At 44.0% G+C, this 14,060-nt stretch overlaps 1 protein-coding gene across 2 annotated transcripts in view; it reads left to right on the top strand.

Annotated features, from left to right (window-relative positions):
• Window positions 1-13,724, top strand: part of appa (amyloid beta (A4) precursor protein a) — a 39,450-nt gene extending 25,726 nt beyond the window's left edge. Inside the window, exons 7-17 of one of the 2 annotated variants that reach the window (XM_015952595.3) lie at window positions 1,450-1,617; window positions 6,511-6,644; window positions 7,034-7,108; window positions 7,185-7,343; window positions 8,202-8,330; window positions 8,440-8,539; window positions 9,379-9,567; window positions 9,644-9,697; window positions 11,443-11,534; window positions 12,126-12,272; window positions 13,423-13,724. In XM_015952595.3, the coding sequence (XP_015808081.1) occupies window positions 1,450-1,617; window positions 6,511-6,644; window positions 7,034-7,108; window positions 7,185-7,343; window positions 8,202-8,330; window positions 8,440-8,539; window positions 9,379-9,567; window positions 9,644-9,697; window positions 11,443-11,534; window positions 12,126-12,272; window positions 13,423-13,524 (1,349 nt within the window). In that variant the 3' untranslated portion in view covers window positions 13,525-13,724. The remainder of the gene's footprint in view (window positions 1-1,449; window positions 1,618-6,510; window positions 6,645-7,033; window positions 7,109-7,184; window positions 7,344-8,201; window positions 8,331-8,439; window positions 8,540-9,378; window positions 9,568-9,643; window positions 9,698-11,442; window positions 11,535-12,125; window positions 12,273-13,422) is intronic. The other variant, XM_015952596.3, reaches the window with a different exon arrangement.
• Window positions 13,725-14,060: the final 336 nt, after the last annotated feature.

Genomic DNA, 14,060 nt, shown 5'->3' with positions numbered 1-14,060 from the left:
AGTTAGTCAGAGGTCCAATTACACGCAGCATCGATGATGTTTATGTTTATGTATTTAGCAGACGCTTTTGTCCAAAGCGACTTAGAAGTTATAATCTGCATGTTGCCCTTGAGGCTAACAACAACAATAACAACAACAACAAACAATTTCCAGTCAGTCGTAGGTGGCAGTGAGCCAGCATGATGAATCATGGAGAGGAGGGAACAAAGGAGTGGACGGTAGAGGGGAGGACGGGTGCAGGGAGGGTGCTAGTTTAGAAGATGCTCTCTGAAGAGCAGGGTCTTCAGGAGTTTCTTGAAAGTCGGAAAGGAAGCCCCTGTTCTGGTAGTGCTTGGTAGGTCATTCCACATTTGTGGAATGATGCATGAGAAGAGTCTGGATTGTCCTGAGCGTGGTGTAGACACTGCTAGCCGATGATCTTGTGATGACCGGAGCGGTCGGGCCGAGACTTAAGCCTTTGCAAGAGGATTCAGGTAGATCTCGGACTTTGTATGCTAGTGTTAGCAATTTGAATTTGATGCGTGCAGCTAGCGGTAGCCAGTGAAGCTCAATGAACAGAGCAGTGACGTGTGCTCTTTTTGGCTGATTGAAGACCAGACGCGCCGCTGCGTTCTGGACCATTTGAAGAGGTCTCACAGTACAGCCTGGAAGACCAGTTAGAAGGGCATTGCAGTAGTCGAGGGGGGAGATGACAGTAGATTGCACCAGGAGCTGGGTGGCATGTTGTGTTAGGTATGGTCTGATCTTTCGTATGTTATACAGCGCAAAGCGGCATGAACGGGCAACAGAGGCGACATGATCTTTAAAGGTCAGGTGTTCATCAATCACAACACCCAAATTTCGAGCTGCCTTTGAAGGAGCCAGAGATAGGAAGTCATTTTGGATTGAGATATTGTGCTGTATGGATGGTTTTGCTGGGATGACAAGTAGTTCAGTTTTAGAGAGGTTGAGTTGGAGATGGTGGGATTTCATCCATTTTGCTATGTCAGAGAGACAGTTTGATATTCGTGCAGAGACAGTGTGGTCGTCCGGTGGAAATGACAGATAGAGCTGGGTGTCGTCTGCATAGCAGTGGTAGGAGAAGCCATGTGATCGAATGATCTCACCCAGTGAGGTGGTGTATATGGCAAAGAGAAGAGGTCCTAGTACAGAGCCCTGGGGGACTCCTGTGGCAAGATGGTGCACAGTGGAGGATTGTCCAAGCCAAGATACACTGAATGATCGTCCTGTGAGGTATGATTCAAACCAGGCGTGTCTTCTCTGTGATGCCCATGCTAGAGTGTGTGGACAAAAGGAAGCCATGGTTGACAGTGTCAAATGCAGCCGATAAGTCGATGATGTTCAAAACACTTTTTTTCCATGTTCTGATGAAAAGACAGTGTTGGAGGAGGTGTGGAGGGTTAGGGGTGGACTGTTTTGAATGACACGTGTGTGGATGTGTTTTCCAAGATGTGTGCTGGGCCAACGCTGAGACTGGACCGTGTCGGGCCATGCTGTCCCGCTGGTTCTTTGACCGACAGGAGGGCCGCTGTGTTCAGTTTATCTACGGCGGCTGTGGAGGCAACAGGAATAACTTTGAGTCAGAGGAGTACTGCCTGGCTGTCTGCCGCAGCGTCAGTAAGTCCTGCCGACGGCCCTAACCTGCCGTCTCTCTGACACTTGAGTGTTTTCTCTCCTCTGCCTGTTGGCTACATTCCTGGCTAACAGGTAATTACTCCCAGCTCTGCTGCTTTTTTCCGTCAGTCTTTTGAACCTCGTCTGCACTTTCTCTTTGTCCTTTTTTAACATTTTCACCAAGGTGTCAAAAATAGACTAATTTCTACTTACATGTCATATAATGTGCTTTTATCACCCATCCCCCGGGTTTGAAACCTGCCGGAGACCTGTTATAGAAGTCTTTGTTCAAAACGATAAAGCCAAGATGAAGATTTGGAGTTTTGGGGCCATTTTAGGCCTCTAAGCTAGCTAAAACTTATAGGATAGGATCCGGTATAGTCTACAGCAGGGCTATTCAATCCCAGGCCTCGAGGGCCAGTATCCAGCACGTTTTAGTTTTAACCCTGCATGAACACACCTGGTTTCAATCAGCAGGTGATCAACAGGCTTCTGCAGAGCCTGATGAGCTGCTGCACAGGTGATTCAACCACTGGATCTAGTGTGTTGGAGCAGAGAACCACTAAAACATGCTGGAGACCAGCCCTGGTCCACTGTATAGCCAAACGGGAAGTCACTCGTATCAGAGTAAAGCATCCGCAAAATTTCAAAATAAAAGACCAGCGCAGGTTTGTGATGCCTTATCTACGTAACTACAAGCCCTTTGGTCACAGCGAAGACCTAAGTCTTCGCTGTGACCAAAGGGCTTGTTTTTAGGAGAGCACCGGTGTTTTTCATCAGGGACGAAGAGGCCTGTGGAGGATGACGCTGGCGTCTCCATCCATGGTTGTTGGGTTTCGTAAAGAAAGAGCAAAAACTGGTAGTCTTATATTAGATGACATTTTAATATTGCTGCCCTTTTAGTGTTAGTTTGAGTGATTCATAAACACAAAGTAAACATTTGACAAAGAAACTGAATGTCCAAATGATCGTAGGAACCGGATTTCTGTATTCAATCTGGACACCAGAAAGGGCAAATTCTCCAATACCCGGTGCTCTCGTTCTGCTTCGAAGGCTGAAGGTGATCTTTTGTGTTGCCATGGCTGCGCGGTTGCTGCCCTATAGAGCAGTCGGGCTAAACAGCGTTCATTCCTGTGATTCCAGCTAATCGTCTTACATTAGCGTGACTATGAGCTGTAAAGTCACCCGGGCAGACACGATTCTTTACAGTAACCCACGCTTCGACGCTCGTCATTTCTGTGTCTTTGACATGTTGCAGGCTTGCTTCTGCGTTCCTCTTAATGGTTCCTTTTATTTGCAAAGTTCAGATCAAATAGTCTTAATTGTAATTTACATTTGAAATGTGAAGAACATCCCATTATTACAATATTGCAAACTTTCATATCAGTAATTTTGGATAATCTGGGGAATTTGGAATTGGTGAACTAGACCAAATTCTTGCTTTGCAACGTTTATTCACATATATAGTCTGGCTTGCGAGGCTAGCTGTAGCTTTGAGTAGGACGTGAATATTTAGTTGTAAAATGAGCTGAATGAAGTTTTGGAGCTTATTTTCTCTCATCCTTGCCTTGGGAGAAAGATCTCTGATGTTTAGTTATCATTTCAGCCTGTAAATCTGTGGTTTTGCTCTTCAGGTATTTATAATTTGACCCCTGAAATGTCCCCACGTTTGTGTTTTTCTGCTGGTTAGTGGAGGGAGAAAGCCCTGGAGCAAAGCACTCACTGTGTTTGCATGCATGGTCAATTAACAGCTGACATTTTGGTTTTCTTTTAAATACGAAGCACATAAAAGACTCACTTATCAGCTAAGTAAATGCCATGTGTCTTTTTGGGCAGGTGTTGTCTTGGTCTAATGTTATGTTCATTCACTTCTGGTCCAGTTAATGGAAGGTTTTCCGAAAGCTTGTTCTCATGAAGCGCTTTCATCATCGTTCCCTTCACGTCCGTCAACAACAGGAGTACTTTGCCAACAAAAATTGGAAAGCTTTTATTGAAAAAGCTCCTTTTATGGTTTAAGATGTGGATCGTTCCGGTTAAGTTTTAATGAAATTCCCTGGCAGGCTTGACTCTTAGACGACATTCTCAGGGTTAATGTTGGTCCCCCAGCCTGTTTTATAAACAACGGATTGGCTATTGACACAACTTTAACACTGCCTTCTTAGGGAGCCTAAGTCACTTCCGCATCATGGGTCCCCGGAAGAACGAAAACATTAATGCAAGGAAACATAGCTAAAAAGGCTATTTTCTCATCCGCTTTGCCTTACGCCCTGGATCACTCATGTGTTGTACTGCACTTTAAATGAAAAGTAATAACGGGTGTTTTCGACCACGCCAGTCACGTACTTTGAGATTTATCAGCTTGTAAAAGTTCACAATTGGCATGACCACTGACTAGAAATCAGTACATCGCATATGTGATGTCACCACATAATCTCCTTTCCCCTAGCGTAGCTGCTACTCACCAAATGACTAGATTTATGGTGGTTCTTTCCTCCTGTGGAAGTTTGCAGAATTTACAGCCCTTTTCCCTCAGTTTTCTCCGTGTCTGGTTCGATGACGCCACTTTTGTGAAGTGCATTTGTAGTCCTGTACTTATTTTCACACAAAACTTAAAATAGCGTTTTCCCCTGTTCGAAAATAAGCGCGTTCTTGGTATCAAAATGTGTCTTTAAAATTACAGACATCATATGTGAAATCCATGGCACAAAACAAGCCGAACTAGAAAATTGCGTTTTAGCCCCGTTGACTTGCGTTCATTTTTTCGTTCTTTCAGGGACCCATGGTGCGGAAGTGACTTAGGCTCCCTATTAACAAAAAAATCGCAACATTGATGTGCTGAACCTGAACATGCGTTGCCATTGTGCTAATTGTTAGCTTCTACTAGCTGAGACGTGCTCTACTCTCTCCTAGCTGCTGAATCAATACAGCCTTTAGTGGTCACGATCCTAGGTGGGCGGTCTTAAGCCAAAGTGGGTGGGGCCACAATCTTAAGTTTCCCTGAAGACCATTCGTTTTCCTGTATTTCCTTCCTGCAGCCTAATGCAGGCGGTGGGGGTTGAGGTTAGGCGATTGGAAGAATTTATCGACTTCAATGATAGGTCGATCCCTTCACCAATAGCTTTTGGAAGAGTGATATTTTTGTCTTGCAGACTGGACCTCATACACTTCCAAGTTAAATCAGCGTCTATTTTTGCTACACTCTTATGTACATATTTTACGCCATTAGAAAGGTAGGATTCTTGTAATTCCAATACCAATCAAGGATTCAGCTATAAGTCTAGACACAGTAACTGCTTTCGTCAACACACTCTGAAAATTAAAGCATGTTTAACTCGCTATTTGAAGCTCGATGGAACAAAACCTAAACTAAAAAGGTATTCAAATAAAATAGTTGGTCTACATGAAGTCTTACATCCACAATCTAACAAAATGTACTGCTGAAATCATAAAATATTTCCTTTTAGATGTATTTTTCTCACCAAAACCTATTTTAGCATCTTGTTAGCTTTTAACTGTCGATCTTACCTGATCCAACAGGTAAAGGCCTACTGCCAGGGCAACGGCAGTAATACAAATCAGACATGCTGAATGCTGTAGGCGGTCCTTGAGTGTCCTTGAGCCCGCCTCCTGATTTTTGACGAATGTCCTAATCTTGTTAAAGAGGTAGAAGGACTACGAACCTAAAAATGTGATAAACAAATAGAATTGGAGTTGACACTGAGCTCCAATACTCAGAGTCCATTTAATTCTGATAAATGTTTAAAATAGAAAGCTTTCCAACTAAAAAAAAGTTCCCTGAGAAACCGGTGTTTACTTATTTTTGAAATGCGATCAATCACTCTGACTTATACATGCAGACTGAATGTGAAAACAGTCTCCTACCCCTATTTTGTGCATTAGCTGCTGACAGAAAATAGACAAGGGAATGCTTGGATTAGAAAAGCCTGACAGTTCTATGTCGCACTGAAAATTAACATTAGTGGACTTGTCCATCTTGGCTCGCAACAGGAAGGCTGTTTTTGGTTTAGCGTCCAGGAAACTGCAGAGCACGCCTCCACTACTAGAAGCTAACCATTAGCATTAGCAACTCCACCACTCGGCAGAACTCCTCCAGGTTTGTTATTTGTGGAGATAAAACTTCAACGTTGCAGAGCAAACTGCGTCAGTGGTAGTCGTGTTGCTGTTAGCCAATCAGAGGAGCGATGAGTATCAGGCAATACGAGAGACCACTGCAAACTGTTTAAAATATCGAGTGAACTTGGTCTTATAAAAATATACCAAACAGATCCTAGATTACCTCAGAGGTCAAAGGTCAGTCATCCCATATTTCACCAAGCTCGGCTCTAGACTCGGGGATCTGTGAATACCCTTTTCTGATCTTTGCTGTTATTGCGGCGCTGCCTCTTTAAAATACTTTACAGGACCAAAGCCAACAAATCCCTGAGCTCGGGTCTGAGTTGTTTTTGTGGCTTGTGCAGTCACGCGCTCACCAGACGTAACCAATTTCACATGATGTGCGACCTTCATGCCCACACAACCGTGCACACGGCCCAAACAGCACAACCAGTCGTGTTTGATGAGATGTTCAGGAAAGATGATTTCCACTGATTGAACCTTCACGCAATAACCTATCCAATTTATGTCTGGCAGTATCTGAGATGAAAGCATAAATAGTTTGGCAGTGGAGCGCTCTCAGGCTCTGAATGGAGTTGTATAACAGCAGAGGGGTTTTGTCTTTTCCTGCAAAGCATTATGGGTCATCTGAGGTATTTGTGTGCTGTTGGAGGCTTCCGGCCTTTGTTTTCTTTCTGTTTTGAACTCACACTAACCCTAGTGTCCGATTTGAATGCGGAGTCTGAAAACCTTCTCACCGCCTCGCCTCCTTCTCTGTTTCAGTACCCACCGCCACGCCTAGCTCCCCCGATGCAGTGGACCACTACCTGGAGACGCCTGCTGATGAAAACGAGCACGCTCACTTCCAGAAAGCCAAGGAGAGCTTGGAAGCCAAGCACCGAGAGAGAATGTCCCAGGTACTTGGATCCAGGATGGTAATTATCTGAAAAGAAAACACTGATCCCGCCGAGACTTGGTGAATTTCATGAGTCGTCTCCCTTTCAAATGGAGGTCCAAACAGCCCACCAGACACGAACCATAAAACTCTTTTGATGGCACTGAGAAGGACTTTATTGTTTAGTTAAGTCTGTTTGTTATGAGAGAGTAGTTACAGGCACTTCACCTCTTCCTTAAGGACACTGTCGTTCACTTTGGTGGAGCAGAGTTACTGAGGAGAGCCACAAGGCAGCTCTGACTGTAGACGGACAGGAACAGAAACTGTCGACGAATGCTGAAAATGCCCCCATCAGGCGTTGTAGAAACGTCTCATCCTTAATCGAAATGGACTTCCTTCTCTTGTCCTCAGGTGATGAGGGAATGGGAAGAAGCCGAGAGGGAAGCTAAGAATCTTCCCCGTGCCGACAAGAAGGTTGTGATCCAAGTAAGACGACTAACAAAAATAAAACCGCCCATGTAGGTTTCCTCCACTTTAAATGTTCATGTTTTATCCCCCTCAGCGTTTCCAGCAGAAGGTGGAGGCGCTGGAGCAGGAAGCCGCCAGCGAGCGTCAGCAGCTGGTGGAGACCCACATGGCGCGGGTGGAGGCCCTGCTCAACGACCGCCGCCGCTTGGCTTTGGAGAGCTACCTGACCTCTCTACAGCAGGACCCACCCAGGGTACGCTGAAATGTTCCCACTCTTTGGTGCAAAAGTTTATTTTAGAAGGTGAAACTATTATGAGATAGACTCGTTACCTTTGTTCTAATTGTGATGATTATGGCTTACGGTTTATGAAAACCCCACATTCAAAATCTCAAACAGTTACAAAATTGAGATTCAATATTCTAGACTCAGTGTCACACTCTTAATCAGCTGATGAATCCAGAATGTGCTAAGGGTTCCTGAGCCTTTAGATGGTCTCTCAGTCTAAGCTGGATTCATAAATAAATGGACTTTAGCACCACATTCTCATTTTTATAGTTTCACCTGTATAGTTTTACAGAAAATGTAAATTTGTAATAGTGATTGATTCTGGCTTTTTACCAATATCTGATATACCAATAAAGTCTAGATCTTAATTTCTAATACCCACCAAATCCCTGTTTTAAAGGGATACTGGGCAGTTTGGCTTGCTTGTAGCACCCCCTAGTGTCAGTTTAGTAAACCCAAAAGTGAAACGCATCTCTTTGCTTTGCATTAATCTTTTTAACACCCTAATCTAACTGCCCAAATGTGTCCTTGGCCTTCATTAGTTTCTACAGGAGCAGTTCATCACTAAATCGAACAAATCAGCTCTGTTCGTGATCTAAAACATGCTGGAAGCAGACTCAAGTGCCAGTATGTCAGCTCCTTTTTATTTAGTCCAACAGAGACCGGAACGGCACTCTGAAGTTGCAAGTGCGATATGGTGGTGGGGTGCGAGTGACTTTTCATTAACCATGTGAAGGGTCATTTTGGCACATGGTCAAGAAAATGACTTAAAAAAAATGAAAAAGTTGCAAAGTATGTTTTAATGACTTTCTGTGTCTTTTACAGCCCCGTCACGTCTTCAGCCTGTTGAAGAAGTATGTGCGTTCTGAGCAGAAGGACCGGCAGCACACTCTCAAACATTTTGAACATGTTCGCATGGTGGATCCCAAGAAGGCAGCTCAGATCAGACCTCAGGTATCACTAGTCTCTTTATGCGGTTTTAAATAAAACAATAAAAAACTGGGTACGTTACCCTAATTTAAAACAGAAAGGCTGAACCAGTTTTTTTTTTTTTTTCCTTTAGGTGCTCACCCACCTGCGCGTTATCGAGGAGCGAATGAACCAGTCTCTGGGACTTCTCTACAAAGTTCCTGGAGTAGCTGATGATATCCAGGACCAAGTTGGTGAGGTTGAATTTTGTTTAGTTCAAGAAGCAAATGTCTATAGGTGATTTTCTGGTTTAGATGTAAGAATTCAGGTTAGATCCCGGACGAGCCCCCAATCTATAAAACAATATCTCAACATAGAAACTGAATAGAAATCAAGACTTACTTTTTATTTATTTTTTATTAAAACATGTTTATGCCTCAGGTCACAGCAAACGTGTTAAAGGTTACAGAGGGGTGTAACTATTGGAAAAATCCACACAAACACGAAACCACAGACAAGAAAATGAGACTTGGTTGAAGGAGGTTTCCACTGAAACTGCAGCTGTCATGGATAGAAGTGCATGAATAAAATACATAAACCATATTTCATAGCTACGAGCCCCTCATCCACACTAACTGCTGACCTAAATGCGAGGTAAAGGGTGTGAAAAACTCACTGCCTGGATTGGGTTACGTGCAACAAAAGGATTAAATGTTTTGAATTCAAGCCCCGAGAAAAAGCTTTTTTTCCCCTTCCTGATAAGGATATTAGAGCCGTTTGGCCTAATTCTTTTGTCCAGAGTCAAATAAAATGGTTTGCTGAGAAGATAAACTCCCTTCTCTCCCTCTATCTCTTGCATTTGCAAGGTTTTTGTGGGTTTGTGAGTTTATCAGCGTTGTGTGCGTCATCCAACCATCTGTTTCTGTCTGTGAGACTCACGTTCTGTCCTGCCCAACAAAACACACACAAGACAAATAATGTATGATTCAGTATCTGTGAGGTGTCTGGGTTATTTAGAAACTTCTTTTTTATTATTATTATTTTTTTAAATAAAGACATTTGAATTTAAATTCTCCTCCTTCCCTTGTTGCAGAGCTCCTGCAGAGAGAGCAGGCCGAGATGGCCCAGCAGCTGGCCAACCTGCAGACAGATGTGAGGGTGAGCTACGGAAACGACGCCCTGATGCCCGACCAGGAGCTCGGAGACGGCCAGACCGACCTTTTGCCCCAGGAAGACATGCTGGGAGGGGTCGGCTTTAACCACCCTGAGAGCTTCAACCAAGGTACTCGCTGCTTACCGTCCCCTTTTGTAGTCTTTGCACAGGTTTGTTTTACACGTGAATTGTTATTTTCTTCCAGTTGAGCTGATGGACACTCTTCCCAATCCTGACCGAGACGTTCCCACACGACCAGGTTCGTCCCACTTATCCCAAACATTCACCCAGATGTGTTTATTTATATTTGCCATTCTGTTGGGTGTAAATGTGTGTTTACCCCCTGTGGTGGTTCCACCAGTTTGAATCAAAACAATTAATGTCAGGATAAAATGTACTCTAGCTAGGGCTGCTCAATTAATCGAATTTTAATCCCAATTACGATCTGAGTTTTGAACGATTATAAAAACAAAACAAGCCGATTATTTGCTCCTCCCACTTGCGCTGCCCTGAGTTGCAAATGAAGCGCTCCTCCCACAGTGTTGCCAACTTAGCGACTTTGACGCTATTTCTAGCAGCTTTTCAGACCCCCTTCTTGACTTTTTTAATCCTAAAAGTACTTGGCGAACATCTCAGCAACATCTCTGGTAACCCTTAGCTACTTTCTGGATAACTGTCGTTGACGTTTCCTGCAGGTTAGCTAAGCACTCTGCTTGCTCTCCGGACCATTCTTCAGGACATTAGGAAAGAGAATGATGTAGTGATGTGTCGGTCGCTACAGAAACGGCTCTCAGAGCCGGCTCCCTGTTGGAGTAACCAGAGTGAGTGACACACACCGTACCTGCGGGCTCCTGAGTCGATAAAAACAGCTAAATGTGCGCGTGCGGCGTGCTAAACACACGTGCAGCTTGCCCCTGATTGCTGTGAGACTGGGTTGGGGGGTGGGGGTGCAGCTGTGGTTGGGACAATTATTACATTAACTGATGGACCTGTAAATAAATAGTTTATAAATAAGGTAGAAACGGATAGAAATAACTTCCTCACGCTGATAAATAATAACTAATCTCTCTGAGGACACGGTGCTAGTGCACTCTCCTACAGCACCTTGACATGACTAAATACATATGCAAAATTTTGTGAACATCAATTTATTTGCATGTATTTGTTATAAATGCCACTGTATAATTCTTGCTGTCAGTATTTGCAAGATATTGGTATTTGGGTCTGTACTGGTTAGACTTAAATGAGTTAAACCAAGGTCTATAGCCCTTGGGTCATAAACTATGAGCTAAAAGTATATTGGTCTTTTTATACTGGGAATCAGCAGTTATTTTGGTGATCATCTTGTTTCTTATCTATTTTTGTCCTGATTGTGCCCTGAGCAATTTTATGACAGAATAAAAACAAATAAAATCAACATTAATTGAAAAATCGTCTAAAATAATCGAGATCTCAATTTCAGTCACAATAATCGTGATTATTGTTTTTGCCATAATCGAGCAGCCCTAACTCTAGCTGCATTCCGTCAATAACGGGTGTGTTTCTATATGTTTAACTTATCGGTTTGGTTAAACCTGAACTCATTTGAATTTTAAGTGGTTTTAGTTCAGGTTCAAGATGGCATTTAAGATTCAAGTCTTAGTTGAGGCAGCATCATATAGCATGTTAGCTTTAGCAAGCTAGCTAACTGATGTTGATACCAGACAATTTAAACCTTAAATATCTCACTTATCCAAGAGCTGTGATGCAGTTTACTGTCAAAAGCTTGGCTTTACGCGCAAACCGTCTCATGTTGGTTTGACGAGGACATTTAGTTGTAAGGGTAAGTTGTTCTGGACCTTGACCTTTAATAAACCTCAGGCCTATATCTATCGATGGATGAAAATGGGCTGAGAGGGCATTTTAATTAGAAACCGCAGTAATGGAGCAGCAGAAGGAAAAGAATCTTGTATTCTAGATATTTTCTTTTTTTAAATTAATTTAAAAAATGTCTTCCTTCTCTAGTGACTGGAATGAAGATGGAAGCTATTCCTGAGCTGAGGATGGAGACGGAGGACAGACAGAGTACAGAGTATGAAGTTCACCACCAGAAACTGGTAAACACACACAAATCACACGCACACAGATGATTTTAACATCTTCTCCACACGTGAGAATCCGTGTCTTCGCTCCGTCCTCATGATAAACCCTCAAGGTTGTCACCGTGGAGACAAGAGTCCACAGAGATGACCGCAGTAATGAATGCGTCACACTTTTGTGGCGCCCCAGAAGAGCCGCTGCCCTCTGATCACGCTTTAGTCTTCGTTATTTCTTCCACTCCCAGATTTTAATCTCAACATTGTAAAAGCAGCACTAAACCTGAATCCACACCTCCTTCCTGCCACTTTAGGCCTTAATCCGGTAATCCCTGCGTTTTATTACAGATCACATTTCATACGAGCAGTCGGTGCGTCGGGATTTAACTCCGCTGCTAATATGATTCTCTCTGGAAACCCACTTGCTGCTCCACAGCTTCCATGTGAAGGTTTACCACAGTCAGATGTCCGTTTCAGATTTTTCACCTTTTTCTTTTTAATGGTGAATCAGGTCAAAGGTCACATGTCAGATTCTGAATCTCATTAACAACACTCTCGTTCTTCGATCTCTGCGTCACCTAATGACCACCTGCCCTTTGACGCCTCCCGCAGGTCTTCTTCGCAGAAGATGTTGGCTCCAACAAGGGCGCCATCATCGGCCTGATGGTTGGAGGCGTCGTCATAGCAACGGTTATCGTCATCACCCTTGTGATGCTGAGGAAGAAGCAGTACACCTCCATCCACCACGGAGTGATCGAGGTGAGGAACAGCTGACCTGTGTTTGTGTGACTTTTTAGAATTGAAAATAAACAAGTTTAATGACATCACAAGTAGGGATGCAGGATAAATCCTCGTCGATATCTGTATCGGCCGATGTACGTCGTTTTTTAACACATCGGTCCGATGAGCAAAACTGGGCCGATGTTAACAACCGATATTGTTCGTATCAGTTTTAGGGGGTGGGGGTGGGGGTGGGGGTGATGGTAATCAAGTGTGTGTGTGTGTGTGTGTGTGTGTGTGTGTGTGTGTGTGTGTGTGTGTGTGTGTGTGTGTGTGTGTGTGTGTGTGTGTGTGTGTGTGTACGTCTGTCGGCAGATATCGGTTTTCATCCAAAACAGCTATATTATTATTGGTATTGGTCCAAAATTTAATATCTGTGCATCAGAATCTGTTTTATACCTTTCTAATGGTCACACACACTCCCACACACTCAGATATAAACAATATTCTGTATTTGTCCGTCAGATCTATCTTAAAGGGATTGTTTGGGTCCTTCTGAGGTGTTTCTTCATAAAAATGATCATTTTCACACGACGTGGTTATTCATCAGCACAAATCTAAGCATCTACGGGCCGATTTCGGCCTAGAAGTTCATGTGATGGGGAAATAACAACGGTGTAAAACTTGGTGTTATTATTCATGACTGTGGTGTTTTTGACGATGCTACGCTAGCCGGTCCTAGATGATATAAAGGTTTCTCCCTAAACTTTTGTAATAGGATAAACTGAATTGATTCTGTTACTTATTAGTAATTTCAGATCAGTGTTGTGTATAATAATAATAATAATAATAATAATCCGTGACATCACTGACTGACGAAGCAGATGTCTCAGCAAATTCCTGAAAGGGACGATGGACACAGCAGCTGAGAGGACCGGGACATCAGGTCTCTCGTTCGATTTCCCCCTCCCAGAACTTTCCCAGAACTCCTGCAGTGGAAACGGTTATTGACTCCATTTCTTCAAACTGAGGCTGTTCGTGAGCTTTCGGAGTTGTAGGGATGTTTAATGACTTTTACACAGAAACCTACTAAAGAATGGATCCAATGTCCCTTTAGAAGATATTTCTGCTCGTGTGTCCTCACCAGATGTCTACGTGTTTGTCCCCCACTCCCCACCCCCACCTCCAGGTGGATGCTGCCGTCACTCCCGAAGAGCGCCACCTGTCCAAGATGCAGCAGAACGGCTACGAGAACCCGACCTACAAGTTCTTTGAGCAGATGCAGAACTGAGGAGTCTCACATGTACACGCTCACATAAATGCACCATCACCCCCCTCCCCCACATCACCCCACCCCTCCCCTCTACCGCCCCACGTCTGCTAGAGGCCGCGCGGCTTTAGTGGCTGGAGTAGTCAGCGACCGTAGTCGGGGTTAAACCAGCTTTTTCACTTTTTAATTATTATTATTAAAGATCTGCGTTTTTAGGACGCCGCTGCGGTCTGGGCCTGCTGATGTACAGACACCCCCCTCGCTCCGGGCCGTGAAGCTGAAGCGTGTTCTCCACTGATTCAGGGTCAGCGTTTGGTTGTAGGAGCTGGTTTTTCCCATAGAGCCTGACCTCTGATCAGGAAGGTCGTGAGCACACGCTGATCTGGGCTCAGTTAGGTTCAGGTCACCTGGGAAATTCTAAAATAATGACGTATTGTAAACGAGACTCAACTGCACTACCTTCTACACTGGAGTAAGAGCGCTTCCTCCCCCTCCTCCCCCTCCACCCCTCCCTTCATCATCCTCTCTTCTGTTGTTGGCGCGTTCGTACAACAGCT

This window comes from Nothobranchius furzeri, chromosome 14 (assembly GCF_043380555.1).
Source record: "Nothobranchius furzeri strain GRZ-AD chromosome 14, NfurGRZ-RIMD1, whole genome shotgun sequence".
NCBI classification, from domain to species: domain Eukaryota; kingdom Metazoa; phylum Chordata; class Actinopteri; order Cyprinodontiformes; family Nothobranchiidae; genus Nothobranchius; species Nothobranchius furzeri.
The sequence above is the reverse complement of the archived record's forward strand: the minus strand, read 5'-3'. Positions and strand labels throughout refer to the sequence as shown.